This window comes from Haemaphysalis longicornis, unplaced genomic scaffold, assembly GCF_048455015.1.
Source record: "Haemaphysalis longicornis isolate Haplotype H1 unplaced genomic scaffold, Haemaphysalis longicornis Haplotype H1 scaffold_3, whole genome shotgun sequence".
Classification (NCBI taxonomy): Eukaryota; Metazoa; Arthropoda; class Arachnida; order Ixodida; family Ixodidae; genus Haemaphysalis; species Haemaphysalis longicornis.
In genome coordinates, this window is record NW_027526335.1 from 48117556 (window position 1) to 48136882 (window position 19327).

The following is a 19327-nucleotide window of genomic DNA, read 5'->3' on the forward strand; positions in this document are numbered from 1 at the left end:
TGGGGGCCTTTTTCCTCTTTCTTTTTAAGGGCGCCGGGGTTCCTCTTTTTTCCCTCGTCGGGGGACACTCTCAGCGTACGCATATTTTGAAAATAAACAGTCTTGTCTTAAAACTGCAAACCAGCTCCACGTCTGCTTTCTCGCCTCCTTCAGCAGCCGACATTCCGGGCTGCTACAATGTCAAAAACAGTTACTCAAAAATCGCGAAAAAAGAACAGTTACGGATAATACAATACACACATTGATCGTGCAAAAGGAGTACAACAATATACCTTCATTTCATAAACCACGTATTGGTATGCATTTATATCATGCGTACATCCGTTAACTTAGTGCGCGAAAAACCGTCGCATGGGCTCGTTCTTCGTTGGCGATTTAGGTCTTTGAAGGTTTGAGAAAAGATTGGAGGCAGTTTCAGCGAAGGTTAGACGGTCTTTTAGCGAAGGCTTTGACGCACTTGTGACCCAGTTTTTATGCTAGGCAGCTGTCGCGCTTCTCAATGCGGGAAACTGAAACTTAGTTCAGTTTCCCGCATTGTGTGAACTTGCAGCCCACGCGGCATACCTTGGCCCGTCATGGTGCAACCTTGAACGCTGCTTTGTTAACACAAACCCTTTCTCTCTCTCGCTCCCCTCCCCCTTTTTTTGTTTGTTGTTGTTGTTGTCACATAGGCGTAGCCCGACTGCATGCATACTCTTCGTTTCCGAAACATCTTTCGCTCCTTCGCACTGTTTTCTGCAAGGCTATGTAAGAAATGTGTTCCAAATGTTTGTGACAGCAAAATCATGTAACTGTACTCAGATGAAGGCAAGTCCCGTTGCCGCTACGTAAGTAAACCTTCTTTGTTATTCTTCTTGCTGTGTATCCAACTCTTTACTTATACTATTTGTGCGCGCTTTGTGAGTTTTATCTTTCTCTCAATTTTATATATATATATATATATATATATATAGATATATATATATATATATATATATATATATATATATATATATATATATATATATATATATATATATATATATATATATATATATATAAACTACACACCATGCATACGTACATAGGAATTGAGGATCTGAACGAAACTACAAAATAATTTCATGATGAACTGCTTACTTATACTACTCATGTACAGCCATCGTCCCTTGTTCTTAATTAAGCGCAAACGGTAAACCAGTATTTTACATCATCAAACAGAAATCTTCGAAGTTGCCACCCACGGTTAATATTATTGTGCTGACGTTTGGTCCAGTCTGGTCGTAGGAGAGAGCGATAGAGAATGACACACTTCAAGATGTAACCCGTCGTTGTGGCCCTTGTATGTTTGTATCATTCACATACGTGATTTCGATCATCGTTTTAGCAATTGGCCACGATAATCGCCTGGTTGGGGGATAGTTCTTTATTCCTAATCCCCTCTTATTGCTTTTAGAGCCATATGTCACGCCCTCAACATTTTGTTTAAAAATTTCATAAGAATTGTCTCCAGAACTTCCAAGGACGCGCATAGGGTCAGTGGTCCGCGTGTTTTATTTAATCATCGGCCCAACACGCGCACAGAGGAAAGTCCCAATTTCACGCTTCATCGGGGACTTCTTCAGGCTCGGAGTGAGATTTTCTCAATTATCGAGTCTTTTGGAAAAGAAAAAATAATTATATATGTCGTGTTCCACCACTAAGAATAAAATCGCAGACATATCTCCCACTGGTGGCGTACTTCTGATGCAGTTATTGCAAATGAAAAACGAACGCACATATGGGAACGGGAACAGAAAAATAGCGCATTTTCCTCCTGTGCAAGTCAAATTGTCGCATCGCTCTAAAATAGAAGCGACGTTTGTAAACGTGACTTTCAAGGTATTGCACAACCACATTATTGCGGGCTTTTCACGGAACGAATACTTTGATTTTGCGAGTTCTGGTTCATATTTTCGCGCACTTTTCAGTTGTCTACGAGTGTACATATTTACGTCAGAGCAAGTGGAAGGGTTGCCACCACCAATCCAACAATAGGGTTCGAGACTACGTACACCACCACCCCGAGTACTCTGTGGCAGAGCCCTAAAATGAGAGATTTGTGCTGAATTGCCCTTTGTGTCAGCAATAGTGTGCGAGAATTATCTTTGAAAAGCAAGTACTATTGCAGATATTCAGTCTTGTCCTCCAATGACCTCTAGGCAACCAGTGGGTCCATTTATAATGCCCAGCCTTTGGCTTTCGGTGAACGCTGAGGGGAACGTCCTTCGATCGACCGGTTACTTCTTGCAATTGGAGAGAGGGAAATACCAATGATTTGGCGTTACGTGACGGAAACAAGGCTCTGCTGAACCGGATTTGTTGTCGTCAGGACAGTCGCCAGTTGCCGGGCCCGAGGGAAATGATAGCAAGCGGCGTACTACTCACCGTAGCTGTCGTACTAGCGGTGATACTGCTCAGGTAAGTAAAGGCCGTGGTGTGCTGCTGGATGTCGAATCACGTGCGCTAAATGGCAATGACATGGGCTATTTATAGCACGAGTACCAGTGCCCTGGAGGTGGGTCTTTATGTGCTCCGAACGCTGAGTGTATATACAGATGCCTGCAATACCTTCTCAGCTCCCTAAATCATGACGTTGGCAAAACGCCACCAGAATCTCTTAAGGCTGTGGTTTGAAAACCCCGAAACGGTTGTCTGTCTTTTTCTAGGGCTGTACATGTATGTGCTACCAGTACATAGGCATATCAGCCCCGCTGTGGCAGTTTTAGCCGATTTCAAGCTAGAGGTCATAGGCATTGAGTTCGGAGCGCAGAGCAGATTACGTGACCTGCTATTGAATATCACCAGCACACCTTGTTTGTATTTGAATCCTTGTGCAATTGCAATTTCGGTCATATATTGCTTCTTAGGTACCGCTCCTAATGTGATATGAGATGCTTACGGCGCTATCCCTTGGGCTGAAGCTTACCTTCCCAGCTTGTTCATGACGTAGGCTACGGAGATTTCTATGTCTTGGTGTTTGGATGGGAAATCAATAGATAAGCAGGCCTTCAGTGGGCCTATTTTCAGGTGGGGCTACTAGACTGTCTAGGTGATTAGTCTTCAGTGCGCAGCCGCTGTAATTTCTTTTAAACGTGTTGGTAATGCAGTGTCTCTTTAACAGCTGTGAACACAAAGTAAAGCGCAGTTGGTAGTGCGCTTATGTCCTGTGTATGTTAATTTCTCTTAAATTGCGTTTAGCGCGTAAACCCGCAGGCCAATTCAACCGACCACATTGCACTGCGGCTGGTGCCAATAAGGTGAACGGCCTGTAAATACAAGCGAAGGACTATTTCAAGTGGTTGGGGTTAAAACTATGTTCCTAATTAAGATAACACAGACATTCTCTTTAATGCTGTTGCAGCCACGACGGCGGGGTTCCAGTGCTAAAAAATGATGTTAGTGGTGCGTCCTAAACACTGATTCGGCCATCCAAATATAAATTTGCACGTGGCGTGCTGTTTAGAAAACCGTGTCGAGTATCTTTCGGCGAATCGACGATGTGTTCGTGATTACTTGTGTTCACAGTCGTGTTGTTGTAATCTTCCTTCTTTTGGGGTATACCTATTATGTGCGCATTTAAGAGACCAATATCTAATGACACCAGTAAGCTGCTTCCGGTCTTTCTCCGGCACTGCTGTGCAATAAGTTTCCAATGCGCACTGCGAATTAGACTGTGATAACATCGTTTTCATCCACTGCGCCCTTACTAGTCAGTAAAAGCGGGTCTTGGGGTCCTTGGTCCATGCCGGCGAGAGGAGGTGTGGTCGTTTCCGCGTTCTCCGTACGAGTAGGGTGGCCGGAGCAACGCGCTACCCAGCTTCCGCAGAAAGCCACTTTCAGGGTCAATTCGAGGTCGGGCAGTTCGCATTAGACAAAACAAAAAGAAAGCGCTCTAGGACGGGGGCACGGAGAAAAGCTTACTTGTTATTTTTTCTCTGTCCTCATACGACCGCGATTTCTTTCGGTTTAAACTGTGTGTGAACCAGCTTAGCAAAGCGTACGGTTTGCATAATTTGTTTTGCGGAATTATGATAGTGAAGGTGATGAAGAAGAAACAGGAGTAGAGGAGGTGGACAAATAATGGAAGGAAGGGTGAGGGGAAGGAGGACTATAGGGTAAGGAGAATGTGGATGGGAAATAGGAAGCGGAGGAGGTGCGGGATCGGAGGGGAGGGACATGGGAGGATAGAAGGACGGAGGGTGGAGAAGGAGGAGTTAGGTGTAGGGAATTTATGTCCTACATCATTCACGGCTTCTGTTTCAATGCAGATGGCGCCGAAAGCACTTTTCGTATTTCGAGAGCATCGGGATTCCTGGGCCTGAACCCAATTTGATTTGGGGAAATTTGCGTGAATATCACCGAGAGGTAAGTTTATTCATTGCTTTATTGTTGGGGTTTTACGCACCGAAGCTACACCAGCTCTATGTGGTGCGCCGTACTTAAGGGCTTTGGATTATTTTCGACCACCTGGAGATCTTAAACGTGCACTGAAATCTCAACACATGGCCGTTTTGGGTATTCGCATCCATCATAATAAGCGGCCGCTATGGCAGGAAAGTATACATATATGGTTGAAAGTAGTGTCGCAATTACAAATCGCGCATGCCGAGCTGAGGTAAGGGAAACGGAAACGACATATTGTAAAAAAACCTGCGAAAAATACAAGAGCTCAGGAAGGGCAAGACCTGCTCTCAATGCGAATTTATTTCAGTGCCTGCTGGGTGACTTGAAAAATTAGTTTCGATGGATGCACATGTATTTAACGGAGTACATAAAGGGGCGCGCACAATTGTGCCGGAAGGTAAATAGTTTTTTTAAGTAATAAGCTCTTCGCACTACCTAGATCCTAATGAACGACATACACTTTCGTGGGCTTGACAATATTTTCAAACATAAAGATCTACAGAAACCGTCCGTCATTCGCAAAAAAACAAAAAAAAAAAAAATCCCGGGACATCTTTGATAACGCCAGAAGCGAAGCATGAGGTGTATGAGTTTATTCTTGAAGCCTTGGCGTTTTTTCCAACGGAGATGAAACCATTGTGGGAGAGGGGGGAGGGGTTGGAGGCATAGAGGTACACTGCTTTGCTGTAAATGTCTCGTGCTTTTGAAGCACGAACCGTTCTAACGCGAGGCGTTGGAAAACGAGTATACCGGAAGAGTGAACTGGAACACAGAGAGGTTCAAACGGCTATACTTTTAATACACCAAAAGTGAAGCCAAAAACGGGTGAAATTCCTTAGGGGCGCTGTAATCACAAGACTACAAAACGTGCGCAGTGGTAGAATGCTCGCTTCACACGCAGAAGGCCGAGGTTCGATTATTGCCAGTACCGTTCTGTTATATCTTTTGTTTTAGTTTTTTTTTAATGTTCGTGAAACCTGCGCTTAGGGGCGTTGAGCCAAGGCGCGGCGGAAGCCGAGAAATGAAGCTCTCCGTGGTAAAAATAGAAGAGGACTTATTTGCGTGGCACCAATCACGGGCGTTCAACGTTCGATTCCTCAAGGGGCGAGCCCCGTGCCGCGAGAAGCCAGCCCGGAGCGCGAGCTATGCCCACAGCATCTCTGACACTTCCAGCTGTATTCTTCGTCTTCTTCATGCATCGGAGAAGCATGGCGATGACAATTTTCCACAGGGGTTTACTTTATCGACCGTTACTTTTTATTTTGTGTACGGCACGATGTGCAATATAGTTACACTCTACAGATATTCGTGCTTCCTTTGAACAGGCTATCCCGAGCAAATTTGTATTTTGCGATTATAACAAAAAACTGCATCGCAATTTCCTTAGCATCGAATACCTCATTTGAGCCCACCTTTACACATAGTTTCATACAAATATTATTGTATGAAACTCTATGCCTATAAATGCCTTTGTTCTATGTGACCTTATATTTGCTGAATCTTCGCCTGATAAGTGTGTGTTCGCGCAGCGAGATGCTAGTCTGAGCTCGGCAGTGCTTATCATCAAACAGGAAAAATCGAGGGTAGATTAGGAGAAGAAACATGTATTTGGCGAACTGCTGCGCTACCGGTGCATATTTTAGTCCAGGGGACTACTCGCTTCACGCCCAGTTTTTAACTGTTATGCGCTGTCTTGAAGCCACGGGGTGCATGATCTTCCATGAAATGGCTCCGCGTCACAGAATTGCATGTAGTAGACGACCCGAGAGTATTTTCCAGCCATCGCATAGCGGTGCCGCCATCGCAAGATTACGCAGAATTTCTCTTGACTTTCGCAGTAATAATAATAAAGACCGTTTATTTATGTGAATAAAAATTTCTTGTTTATATTATCATATAAATTTATAATTGTTGATTTGTTTGTTGGTTGGTTTTCAAATTATCCATGCAGAATGTCAAGTTGCCACTGACCACCCCTTGGCGGGGAGGTGATCGCAAGACTTCAGGGGAATCTATTACCCTATTTTCGCTTCATTTTTCGCAGCTCATTTGAACCACTCTGTGCTCTAGTTCACTGTAGTCCCGGTGTGTTCTTTTATTACGGGTTACGTTATAGCGTGAGTCGTTGGAAAACGAGTGCCCGGTGTTTCAGTACCGAGACTACACGAAATGGCGACGACGACAGGAGGCGCCGACAGCCCAAGCCCCGAAGTGGCTTCGCCGCTAAAAAAGTTATATCAAATCATCTGCGCCGTCGCAATGCCTGTCCCGTCTAAATTTTATTGTTATTCTGTAGTTAAAAGTATTCTGAAATGACACCACAAGAATACCACACATTCAACATATTAAGGAAGCAGTATAAAAATATTCTGTTTCCTTATTTTTTTTCCCGTCGTGATAAGAATAGGGTTCATTAGGAAAAAAGCCATCACTACGGGAACCTAAAAACAGCCTTGATCATGTGTTCATGGTTATTCCACGAAACCTGAGATTCATACTAAGGCGGCAGCCCGTATAAGCAAGGAGCCACAGCAATGAGAATCGCTCCAGCAGTAGCTTGTGACAGGCCACCCCGAAGTGCGTAATTCTCAGCACTGCTATAGCGATCACCATTTGGGCATTCTCTATGGGAATGACTTTGTGGCCACTCAGGACGTCAATTTGCGCAATTAAAAGTAGCTAGTTTTGCTAACGTTTTGCTAACGTTTTCTTGCTTTGCTAACGTAGTTTTGCTAACGTAGTTTTGCTAACGTTTGCTTGCTAATTTCTTCAAGCATAACTGGGAGTCGCAGCCGGGAAACATCGCGATACTACTTCTCCGGTTTCTTTTTTTTTCTTCAAACGTACTGCGCCTAAAATGTTTTCATTTATACAGCGTGCCGTTCACTCGGAAACTGAATACTCGATGGCATTAAAAGCATTTGCTTTGGCTGAAATGTTATCGTGTTACCTTGACAAATCCATAATTCAATGCATACCCGGCAAGGCAAGATGTGAGCGGCTCAAACGTCTATAAAACGACCCTTTTTGCGGTTGAATTAGGCCTCTGCAATGTTTTCCAAATATAACTCTCCGTGTGGCATACTGTAACACCTGGGTTCGAAAGAAAGCCAATTAAAGAAAACAGAAATTGAGGTTTCATGTATTGAGGCTACACCTTGGATATGAGGTGGGATGCAGTAGATACCCACAGAGTAATTTAAGCAACCTGGTGATATTTCTGTACGTTGTAGTAACCTTAACGAGTGTTTTTGTCAGTCGCCTCTATCAGAAAAATGGCCTCCACAGCCGGTGTCGAACCCGTGACCTTTGGTCTAAGCAGCACAACGATTTAAATCACTGAACTACCACACCGAGTTATAAATCCGGCTGTTCAGGCCAATCAGCCGAGAACTTAATATGAGATTGTAGTAAAAGTGACATCTTTGCCCTCGTAAACTTCTATTATTGTTCCGCAGCCCTAACAAGTCATCAACGCTAACCAACTCCCGCACATGAACATGCGTACCTCAAATAAAATGGAGCCATGTTGTTAATTTCAACCGTGCCGTGAACACAAGAGGGTGTAAAGCAGTTATTTAATTTATCGAAAACTTTGTCCTAAATAAGATTTGCAAAGACCACTATTAATATTTTGTGTACTGACTTGCAGGACCGCTTTAAAGTATTGGGAAAATGGCTGAGAAAATACGGCGATGTGTTCGGGTAAGTAAGACACAATATATAACCAATTAACCGAGTTTTCAAGAGACATGCTCTCAATTTTGCACGGTTTCTCTAAATTGTGCACAGGGGCTAAATTAACTGCCAACTCGAAGGCTCCGTCAAGGGTTGCTGGTTTTGAAAATGGGTGCTTTATAGAACCCTGACAGCATGCTATTGACGTAAAGTGTGCAGGGCCCCCCAACCCAGTTGAAGAAACGCTGGGGAGTCGGGTTGAGCTTTTTGTGCTAGACGATTGGTGCAGTAGAATTCAGGGCAGCGCGGAAAGCAAGTGACAAACGTGTGCGTACTTGTGGCGCCATATCTCGTCGCCAAGCGTTAGTACTGTATACACAGCAACACAGTATACACAGAATTAGGCTAGATTTGAGGAGGGGCCGCAACAAGCTACTACGAAAGAAGCCGATAAATGAGCTAACAGTAAGACGCAAAGCAGAATAATTCAGGATCGCGCTGCAGAACCGATATTCAGCTCTTGACAATGAAGCCGAGCTTACGACACAGGAAGTCAGCGACAACCTTACACTCATTATCACGGAGTGTGCAGGAGAAGTCGGGGGCACTATGGCTAGACAGGATACTGGTAAACTATCACAGGAGACGAAAGATCTAATTAGGAAACGGCAAACCATGACAATCTCTACCGCAGCTGACAGAATAGAAATAGCTTAGCTTTCGAAGTTAATCAATAAGCGTAAGACAGCTGACATACGGAAGTATAATATGGAGGGGATCGAATACGCTGTAAAGAACGGAGGTAGCCTGAAAGCACTGAAGAGGCGTCTTGGCGCGGGGAAAAATCAGATGTATGCACTTAAAGGTAAGCAAGGCAATATCATCACAAGTAGGGATAAAATAGTCACAGTGGCCGATGAGTTTTATAGGGACCTGTACAGTAGCCGGGACATCCAGGATAATGCCGAACGAGACAGTAGTTCAGAGGAGATAGACATCCCACCACTAATGACCGAAGTAAGGAAGGCTTTGAAAGAAATGAAAGGGGGCAAAGCACCTGGCGAGGATCAGATAACAGCAGACCTCTTGAAGGATGGCGGAGAAATTGTACTTGAAAAACTGGCAAACCTGTATACGCAATGCCTAATGACCGCAAGTGTACCGGAATCTTGGAAGAACGCGAACATCGTCCTAATCCATAAGAAAGGCGACATGAAGCGCTAGAAAAATTACAGGCCAATCAGCTTACTGTCAGTCGTCTACAAGGTACTTAACAAGATAATCGCTAACAGAATTTCTGCAACCTTAGATTTCAGTCAACCTAAAGAACAAGCAGGGTTCCGTAAAGGTTATTCAACAATGGACCATATTCACACGACCAATCAGGTGATAGAGAAGTGCGCTGAGTATACTGAACCCCTATATATAGCCTTCATAGAGTATGAGAAAGCATTTGACTCGGTCGAAACCCTAGCAGTCATTCAGGCATTACGGAACCAGGGGGCAGATGAGCCTTATGTAAGAATACTAGAGGATATCTACAATGGGTCCACAGCTACCATCATCCTCCATAAGGAGAGCAGTAAAATACCTATAAGGAAGGGTGTCAGACAAGGAGACATAATCTATCCAATGTTATTCACAGCATGTTTACAAGAAGTATTCAGAACGTTGGATTGGGAACAGGTGTGAGTAAGGGTTAATGGAGAATACCTCAGTAACCTCAGATTTGCTGATGACGTTGCCTTGCTAAGTAACTCGGAGGACGAATTGCAAAGCATGCTTTCCGCACTGGACGAACAGAGTAGAACCATGGGCCTGAAAATTAATATGCAGAAAACTAAAGTAATGATCAATAACCTGGGGCAGCACAGTGGTTTGAGATAGGTGGCGAGGTAGTGGAAGTGGTAAGCGAATATATCTACTTAGGCCAAGTTGTGACCCCAGATCCCAACCATGAGGCAGCGATTATTAGAAGGATAAGATTGGGGTGGGGTGCATATGGCAGACATTCTCAGATAATGAATAGCAGCCTACCATTGTCGCTGAAGAAGAAAGTGTATGACAGCTGCATCTTACCGGTACTTACCTACGGGGGGCAGAAACCTGGAGGCTCACTGAGAGGGTTCAACTTAAATTGAGAACGACTCAGCGTGTAATGGAGCGGAAAATGATAGGCGTAACATTAAGGGACAAGAAGAGAGCGGAGTGGGTCAGAGAACAAACACGTGTTAAGGACATATTAGTGGAGATTAAGAAAAAGAAATGGACGTGGGCAGGGCAGGTAATGCGAAAGCAAGATAACCGCTGGTCATTAAGGGTCATTAAGGGTAACAGAGTGGATCCCTAGAGAAGGCAAGCGTTGCAGGGGGCGGCAGAAAGTTAGATGGGCAGATGAGATCAAGAAGTTTGCGGGGATAAGTTGGTCACAGTTGGCACAGGACCGAGGCAATTGGAGAATAATGGGAGAGGCCTTTGCCGTGCAGTGGGCGTAGATCGGCTTATGATGATGATGATGACACAGCAACAAACAATCTCTGCCCCACCCTTCCCTACCGAATGCCTCTGGTGGGTAGGTAAAGGAGGAGCGCGGTGTGTGTGCGTACTTAAACACGCAGACACATTTATTTCCCCTTTTTAATTCCACCGTTTTTTACATCTTGTTCGCGCCACGCCATTTTGTTGCGTATGGACATACGAAATATACAGTTGAAACTCGTTATAACGAAGGCTGATGTGGAGAGTTATCGGCTCATCATCATCATCATCATCACCAGCCTATCTACGCCCACTGCAGGGCAGAGGCCTTTCTCATTAATCTACAATTACCCCGGTCCTGTGCTAACTGCGACCAATTTATCCCCGCAAACTTCTTGATCTCATCTGCCCATCTAACTTTCTGCCGTCCCCTGCAGCGCTTGCCTTCTCTAGGGATCCATAGGCTATAGCGAACTAAATACAAACTTTGGTTGGTCGCACTTTATTTATATGACACTTCTTTTATAACGAAGCTGAAACCGTGAGACCCCGCGTGACATCGGATACAACGAAGAAATATTTGACCAGGTGTCTGAGAAGCTACTTGAAAAGAAAAACCACATCGTTCGAAACTGCAGAAGTATAAAGGTCGTTTGTTCGTAGACACTGTAGAAAACTTCATCCTTCTCAATGCTGTGACTAGCCACAAGGCAAATATCACATCCCTCATCAAATACATAAGTACGTAGGCCTGTTTTGTCAAGTGAACTTTAATCTGTTGTACTTTCACTTAATCATGTTGTGTTTGATTACAAGTTGAAATGCAACAATGAGAAAGGTAAGCGTTACTTATTTCGTAGTAGATTCGAGGCCTCAAAAATACATTTGTGTTCCAAGTATTTTTCGCCAGGTTTTCGATTCGTTAGAGCCGACTTTTACCTGTACTGTTGTTTGAAGTTTTGAAGCTGCCTGAAGTTTAATCTGCCGTTCTTATTCGCAGGTTCTACAACGGAGATGTTCCCTTTTTAGTTGTGAATGACCTAGACTTCCTGGAATATGTTTTCGTTCGGAATTTTCAGAACTTCATTGATCGCGGGGTGAGTGACATTAGAAAACAGTTTGAGTTTGAGCCTCTACACAAGCGGCTTTTAAAGCTTCGTTATCAGTAAGCGCATCTCTCTCTAACTCATCAGGCATCACTGTCAGTCTCCGGTCGTCACTGCCGACGTAGACTTTCCGTGCCCTCAACAACCCCTACTCGTGTATTCCCCCTCTCGCCCCGTACCCTCCTACAAGCATTCAGTAAAGAGGCATATGCGCCCACTGGCTCCCAAGCATCGAGTAAATGGAGCTTGCAATAGCTCCCCGGCACCACCTTAGTATAACCGGTTATACCCAATTGCAACAGTACAAAAAAAGGGCCAACCGGCAAAGAGAATTTTGTCCACCCGAAGGTGGAGAGAAATTAACGGGAAAAGCTTTCTTGCGACCCACCGCCAGGGGAACAAGCCCGGGGGGACCCCCCTTGTCCCCCATAGGAAAAAGCCGGATAGGGTGGTTTGCTGGGAACGGGAACTTGGACATCGGGAAGGGTTATGGGAGGAAGGGTGGGAATGGGGGGAGCACAATTTTGCTCCAATCCTTTTGTCTGACTCTCTTCCAAGACTGATTTCTCAGCGAGGGCATCAGACAGTGCCAATTGCCAAATATGCGGTCCCTGCCACGGGTTACCGCTCACCCATAGGGTCCGATAGCTGGGCCCCAACTGTCGGAGACAGGAAGTACCCTATTTAGTGGCGACGGCCGCCCCCCCCCCCCCGACCCCCATCTCTGCGGCCGATGCGTACTAACGTCCTCGATCAACTGTCCCGCACCAGGTACTCACGACTCAACAGTGAAGCTTTCCACTATACACGGGTACGTGGGAACAGGCGTTTACCAGCTCGGACGTCCAATCAAAGGGCCTCCAGAGCAGCGGCGGCGCGCGGCTTTGTGAACGAAGCGGGCCATTCAACACTAATTTTAAATCAGTGACATTTATATGCGAACCTAATGAGAAAGCCCACCCGGACTGCTTCAAGTGTCACAATTTTGCGGGCACAGAGATTCGAACATAGGTCGTTTGGGAACAAACTCAAGCATTTAAACCACAAAATGACCCGTTTGTTCTCGAAAGGGAAGTCAAACTGCTCCACGTCTATCATGTTTCGCAAACATAGCAACCCTGGAACCGTAGCCACCACATGATTGCAACGTTGCGCCCAAAAACATCATAGTAACCCTGAAGATGCGATTGCGGGCACTCCCGTGCCATAATTGAGCTGATGGTCAAGTGACAGGAACGCGTGCAGAGGAGGCGAAGGAGTAGGAGGAAAAATTTTATTGTGAGCCTGGTGATGTGGGAGTGGCTCCTCAGTCCAGGAAACCATGGGACGACCTTGCTGTCTCAGCCCTATAGACACCAGGAGTTGCTGTGTATCCAAACCGGCGCTGGTCGTCAGGTTCTCCCACCGCTGAGGGCATGCGTGAGCAGTACGGCTAGCGTCACCGTTCGAAGCACTTCCCGCAGCGGGGGGGATTACGTGGCGCAGAAGGGCGCAGCCCTGGCTCGCTGCATTCCTTCACACTCGATAGGATCATACCCTCACCTTCTGGGTTTAAAAACTGGTCCTCGGGGAGAAAATAGGCGCACGCGGTAAAAAAAGAAAATAATCATAAGATTAGAGCACACGCTATACGGAACTGTACGCAGCAGGGTTTAGGACTTACCCTCCTAGCTATATAAGAGAGCTCATGTGCTCTCGCACCCTGAGGTTGAAATACAAGTTTCACCTTCCACGTGGCTCATGTTTAGGTAAAAATGGGATTATTTAATGACTCACGGTTGCTGAACTGACAGTTTCGAAACTAAAGCTTGAGCCTTAATGGGACCATGCAGACAAAATACGTTCGTTTGTTTCCAAAGATTTCGTGTTTGTAGTGCCCCCAGTGCTTGTCCGTCAGAAAACGATACTTTATTCACTGAGGAATTGTTAAATTTAAGTTAAAATTTTTATTCTCCCGCGAAATCGTGTTTTGTTGACACTTGCAATGACATCACAAGAGCAGGTTTTCGAGGTAAGCCGGCCGTGGCTACGGAGCCTTGTTTACCGTTAGTCAACCCAGATGCCGCCACCATACTGCGGTGTGCTGTTTACTGCCTTTGCTTTGTTTTTGGTCGTATTTGTTCCTGGCTTGTTTTTGTTAAGGTAGAAAATAATTGTTTTGCTAAAGATGATGTTCGGTCCGCAAATATGATGACGTAACACACCGTCGCTTACGTCAATCGGCCAGTGTCTTCTTAGACAACCATAAAATGCCGCAGTGCTGTGCAGCTAAAACAAGCATTCTGCGCGCCGTACCAACAGCAGTACGCATGGGTACTGCTATGTTTGCGTCTACTTTCGTAATTCCCTCTGTTTACCCCACAATGCTTACCTTTATAAAAAGGATTTGTCCTAAATGCAACCGCAAATAGGTCGTTTAACCAGCCTATAAGGCCAGTCTCATTTGCATTTGCTTTAACTGGCATCTGCCAATCTCTCTGCTAAACCCTTTTAGATGCGAAGCATCTCATGCTCAGGGCTGTGTCCCTCCCTCCCTTGTTGTTGTCGTTGTCCGCCGTCCGCACACCCACTGCGCATGCCTGGCCACGCACCGCTGATGATGATTGTGGCAGGATGCCTCTAGGGATTGGCCAACCAAAGAATCCATCACGAGATAGCTTCGCGTTCAACCACCGTCGTCATCATCCCGTAGGGGAACCCTGAGCAGTATGCGAGGCATTTCTCCTCTCCTCTCCGAAGCTCCTCTCCTCTCCGGGGTTGCGCAACGAATGTCAACATCTGCGCCTCCGCGCGCGATAATGCGAAGCAGCTTAGAGTTAGAGACGCGACGGTAGCCGCTGCATACTCCGCTGGGGGCGCCACTGTAGCTCCGCGGTAAAAATGACGCGCGCGCGCGCGCGCTCCGCTCCCCTCATTCTCCCCACGCAACGCCGCGATCAAACTGAAAACTAATGGGAACTTGAGTCGACCCCATGGCTGCTTCGCATACTGCTCAGGGTTCCCCTACGGGAAGTTGGCGGAATTTTTCCAAATTATGTTGATTATATGTGTGAAGTTTACGTTGAAAGTGGTGTCAGTACGATTACAATTAGGAAATCTTTCGAATGAACCTAGTTTGTGTTTTGTCTGCCTGGCCCGTTTAAGCCTAATTGCTGCCTGCAGCCTCTACGTGACAGAGACTAGAATAATTGATTGATTGATTGATTGTGGGGTTTAACGCGCCGACGCAACGCAGGCGATGAGGCGAGCCGTAGCGGAGGGCTCCGGATTAATTTTGACCACCTGGGGATCTTTAACGTGCGCCGAAATCTCGTACACACGGGCGTTTTTGCTTTTCGCCTCCATCAGAAAAGCGGCCGCCGCGGCCGGGAATCGAACCCGCGACCTCGTGCTCAGCAGCGCAACGCCTTAGCCCTTGAGCCACCGCGGCGGGTGTCAGAGACTAGAATAATTGCTACAGATCCTCTATTTTTCTCGAAAGCAGAGTGCCATACTTTTCACGCCCCTACAACTCGGATGAGGTAATTGGGCAGTTCACAATATTTGTTACTTTATAAAACAATAATTTAAAACAAAAGGCGTCCCGTGCGTCCCGTCTTTTCACAAAAGACGAGCCTTACGCGCACTTCTTAATACAATGTTTTCATTATTATTTATCTTTAAACACTTAATAAATTCTTCGTGTTTGTAATATAGCTCTTTTCAACAGAGGCCGTAGCAGAACTGTACGACCTAATTTTTTGACAAGTTCGGTTTCATCGTCGAATCTAGAACCGCACTAGTCAGAGAACCACCACATGCTATTCTAAAAATAAGTGGTTTGCCGACAGTTTTCCGGAGGCTCTGATAAGAAAATTCGCTGCGGCGAATTGTCGTGTCCTCGATTTTTACTATTCTTGCATCTGAAATGAATTTTTAATTCAACACACCGAACGCTTCCTTTTCCACGCTGCAGACAAATACAGCAAACATCTAATAGTAAAATTGAGACATTATTGGGATAGCCGAGCTCCAACGCCACCCGGTACGCCTCAATGGGTAAAGCTTTTTAAATTCGCAGTTAGCTTTACTCAACAAGTAGTGTTGCTTAGAATGCGCATCTTGTTTTGCATTGCAGCTCACCATGATGACCGATCAGATGCACCCGCTCCTGAACAAAAGTATACTGCACGTCCGAGGGAGTGAATGGACGAACATTCGAAATGCAGTCACCCAAGGGCTCAGCGCTGCAAAGCTCAAGCTGGTAAGATGCACGTCTCCTTGATCTTATAAAGCGCTTGGACTCGCACATGGAAATTCTCACCCGTTGCGTCAGCGTTCAAGAGTTATTCAAACGAAATTCTTTTCAACTTAAAATTCTGGGTGTTCTACACACCGAAGATACACCTTGAGTGTAGAATGTAGGATTGTGGAAGGATCCGGATTAAGTTAGAGAACGTCGTTATTTTAATTTCGCGCCAAAATTTCTACACATGAACGTTTCCGTTTTTTTTTTTTTACATAGATCAGCGGTCCCCGCGGCCGGGATCGAACCGGCGTCCTTGGCCTCAGCAACGGTGCGCTATGGCCGCTGAGCCACAGCAGGGGTTCAATTTCGAAGTAAACAACAGCGAAGATTACTACTTTCTGTCAAACACTTCGGTATTTCATTGTTGTGTGCTGTGCTCTACACTGTATTTGGAGCGACACCCCTGAAAATGCTTGTAACACAAAGGGCACTTACGGACTGATCTCACCTGGGTAATTACACCGGGAGAGGGGATCTCAATAGCTGTCCTCACGCCACTCTTGTCGCTCGACCCGTCGTGCATGTTAATTACCGAACTGGATATGACGACGGCTGGCGGCGCGTACCCATACCTTCCTGCTCTTTTCACAGTCATCCCCCCATCCAGCTGCAGACTTACTCCTATTAAGAAATATATCCTACGGTCAAAACATTATATTAAACTGAGATTGTGTGCAACCTATCCTTTTACAGCTTGTATATTCTCATAAGTGCCTATTTTACTGGAGCAGGTGCCAGTGGTTCATTAGCTGTATGTAGGGTCATGAATAGGATTCTTCATGAATCCGATGTTTCTTGCCGAGACTTTTTTGTGCGCTTATCGGCCACCGAACAACACCACTTGCAAGAACACTATGCGAGGGAAGTGGCATCTTTAATGTTAACGCGCAGTCAGCGCACTTATAAATTGCGCTCGCCCAATCTATTGAAACCATCCAGAATCGGGCGACTAGTTTTATTTTATCGAACTATAGCCGTAATGACAGTGTTACAGTTGTTCTTGGCCTGCCTGACTTGTCGGCACTTCGCAAATATCATCGTCTTTGCCTTTTGCAAAAAAATATTTTTCCACATCATTCACCTGAAAGAACAGCTGATGCTTCCGCCTACATATATTTTATCCCGCACAGACCATGTAAACAAAGTTTGTGTTCGTTCTTGTCGGACTAACCTTTATAATGATTCTTTCATTCCAAGAACCGGTGTTGTCTGGAACCACCTTCCCGCCTCCACTGCTGCCATCTCAGAACATTCCCAATTCAAGACTGTCCTACAAAACCTCATTTGTTACAGCGTGTAGTAATACTTTGTACTCCCACCTATGTACTACCATTGTTGGTTGTCATCGTTCTGTGCCCCTCCCCCCACTCCTTTCTGTAGTTCCTCTTGACCCTGAGTGTATTGTTAATAAATAAATAAATAAATAAATAAATAAATAAATAAATAAATAAATAAATAAATAAATAAATAAATAAATAAATAAAAAATAATGATTTTAAGCATTGCTGACGTCACGTAGCTCAAAGATTCGTGTTTTTCTACATTTCCTTTTTTTTGGAAATGTCTGTCGGTGCTATTCAGTTGAGTGAGTTCCCGAAGGCTAGTTCTTTCAAATTAAACCCAGCTGCTTTTTCTCTTTATGACTCCTTAAAATGACCATGCATATGCTTATGGGTCTACACAAACGTTATCGCCAGTCGCCTTCTCTTTTGGCGTTGCATGTATATAACATTCGTCTTCCTTGGCGTAACAGTTTAACGTAATAACCATGGTGCTTTTAATGTACTGCAAAACTTATTTGTAAACTAATGTACTACAAAACTTACTGCAAAGTTTATTTCAATATGCCTTTTTCATCTCACTGTTAATGGAATTCCAGATGATGCCAGAATTTGAGAGAAGTGCGGACCTTTTTCTCAAGAGGCTCTCAGAAGTCGCAGGAAAAGAAGTGAACTCTTATGACGAGTACCAGAAGCTATCAATGGACTACACGGCTCGCGGAGCGTTTGGCGTTGACACCATCTTTCAGCACGAGCCAGATCACGTGCTGCTAACTACTGCCAAGAAAGTGCTTGACGGCGTCATGACGGGACCGTCGCATATGATTGCTCGTACGTATGTTGATGCATACGCGCATGTCCACCTGCAGTGTGTCAGTTAAATGACGTTATAAATGTACCATTACGGGACATGACCCTTTCAATGACGCTGTTGTGCACGGCTGTCTTGTACCTAACGAAGTGAACTTTACCAAGAAAAAAATCTTCCGTGCGCGATAGGCCTAATAAATGAAAGACCCATTTCAAATCTACGCTACTTAAAGCTATCTACTGCTTTTAACTGCTTTTTTAACGAACGTCCCAGCAAAATCACCCACAAGAAAGAAATACCTACCCGCACACGTGATTAGCGTGAAGAACGACCGACCATCCACCGTCACCCAAGACAACGAGAGGGAAAATAGACAAACGTGGCTGGACCTGCTAGACTACTGCCCATTAAACCTCAGCCGTGTTGTGGCGCTAGCTGTTGGCACTGGACATGGTGAGGGTGATAGCTACTGCACTCAGGGAATACACATAGAAATGCTTGTTTCTTTTTCACACAAAAGTGGTGACGCTGTTACTTTTAGCCGAATTCGTAATACTGATGTTCCTCTACTATAATGGGGAAAATAAATTATATGCGTTATTCTTAACTGTGCGCTATTTTGAAAAGCGTAGTTGTGAGATATTTTTACCTTCAAACTATGGGCTATCTGGCTAGAATTCTTAAACTATGTGTAAATTTGAGAAGTTTGTTAATGTGGAGTTCATATAAACGAGATTTGACTTCATATGTGGATGAAACTAACGCTTATTCGCAGCGGCTGATGTTGTTAGCGGGATCCATGTTATTAATTGTTTCTGTGATAGCTCCGTATTACATTTAATAACAATCACTGCAGTCTAACAAAGCTGCTACTTGTTCTTATATTTCAGAAAGCACTTCAACACTTGGAGTGCTTATGAAGCCGTTCTACTCGTTTCTTGCGTTCTTCGGGAGCTTTACATTCGCCGCTTTAGCCAAGGAGACATTGAAAGTGGTTGAGATGCGGAGAAAAAATCCATCGGTAAGTGCAGCGGAATGACATGCATAAAAATCTTCAATGGAAAGTAAAGTACACATACGAACCTTTTCACATTAAAATTTGTGACTGATACCTATAGGTTTCAAAGAAATATCAGTGCGCCATACGTGTATATTTGAGTATTACGAAACTGGGGAGAGAATAAAATCTGCCGTTTTTTGTAAGCTTGTTATATTTTTATCAAAAAACGCCATAATCTTGTTGGATATGTCTGGCCGACCA

General features: G+C 44.9%; 1 protein-coding gene across 2 annotated transcripts in view; it reads left to right on the top strand.

The window, feature by feature from the left end:
- The first annotated feature begins 2313 nt into the window (after nucleotides 1-2313).
- Nucleotides 2314-19327, top strand: part of LOC144174423 (cytochrome P450 3A14-like) — a 29586-nt gene continuing 12572 nt past the window's right edge. For both annotated transcript variants that reach the window (XM_077703131.1, XM_077703132.1), the window contains exons 1-7: nucleotides 2314-2439; nucleotides 4290-4386; nucleotides 8078-8130; nucleotides 11582-11678; nucleotides 15805-15930; nucleotides 17855-18086; nucleotides 18957-19087. In XM_077703131.1, the coding sequence (XP_077559257.1) occupies nucleotides 2381-2439; nucleotides 4290-4386; nucleotides 8078-8130; nucleotides 11582-11678; nucleotides 15805-15930; nucleotides 17855-18086; nucleotides 18957-19087 (795 nt within the window). In that variant the 5' untranslated portion in view covers nucleotides 2314-2380. The remainder of the gene's footprint in view (nucleotides 2440-4289; nucleotides 4387-8077; nucleotides 8131-11581; nucleotides 11679-15804; nucleotides 15931-17854; nucleotides 18087-18956; nucleotides 19088-19327) is intronic.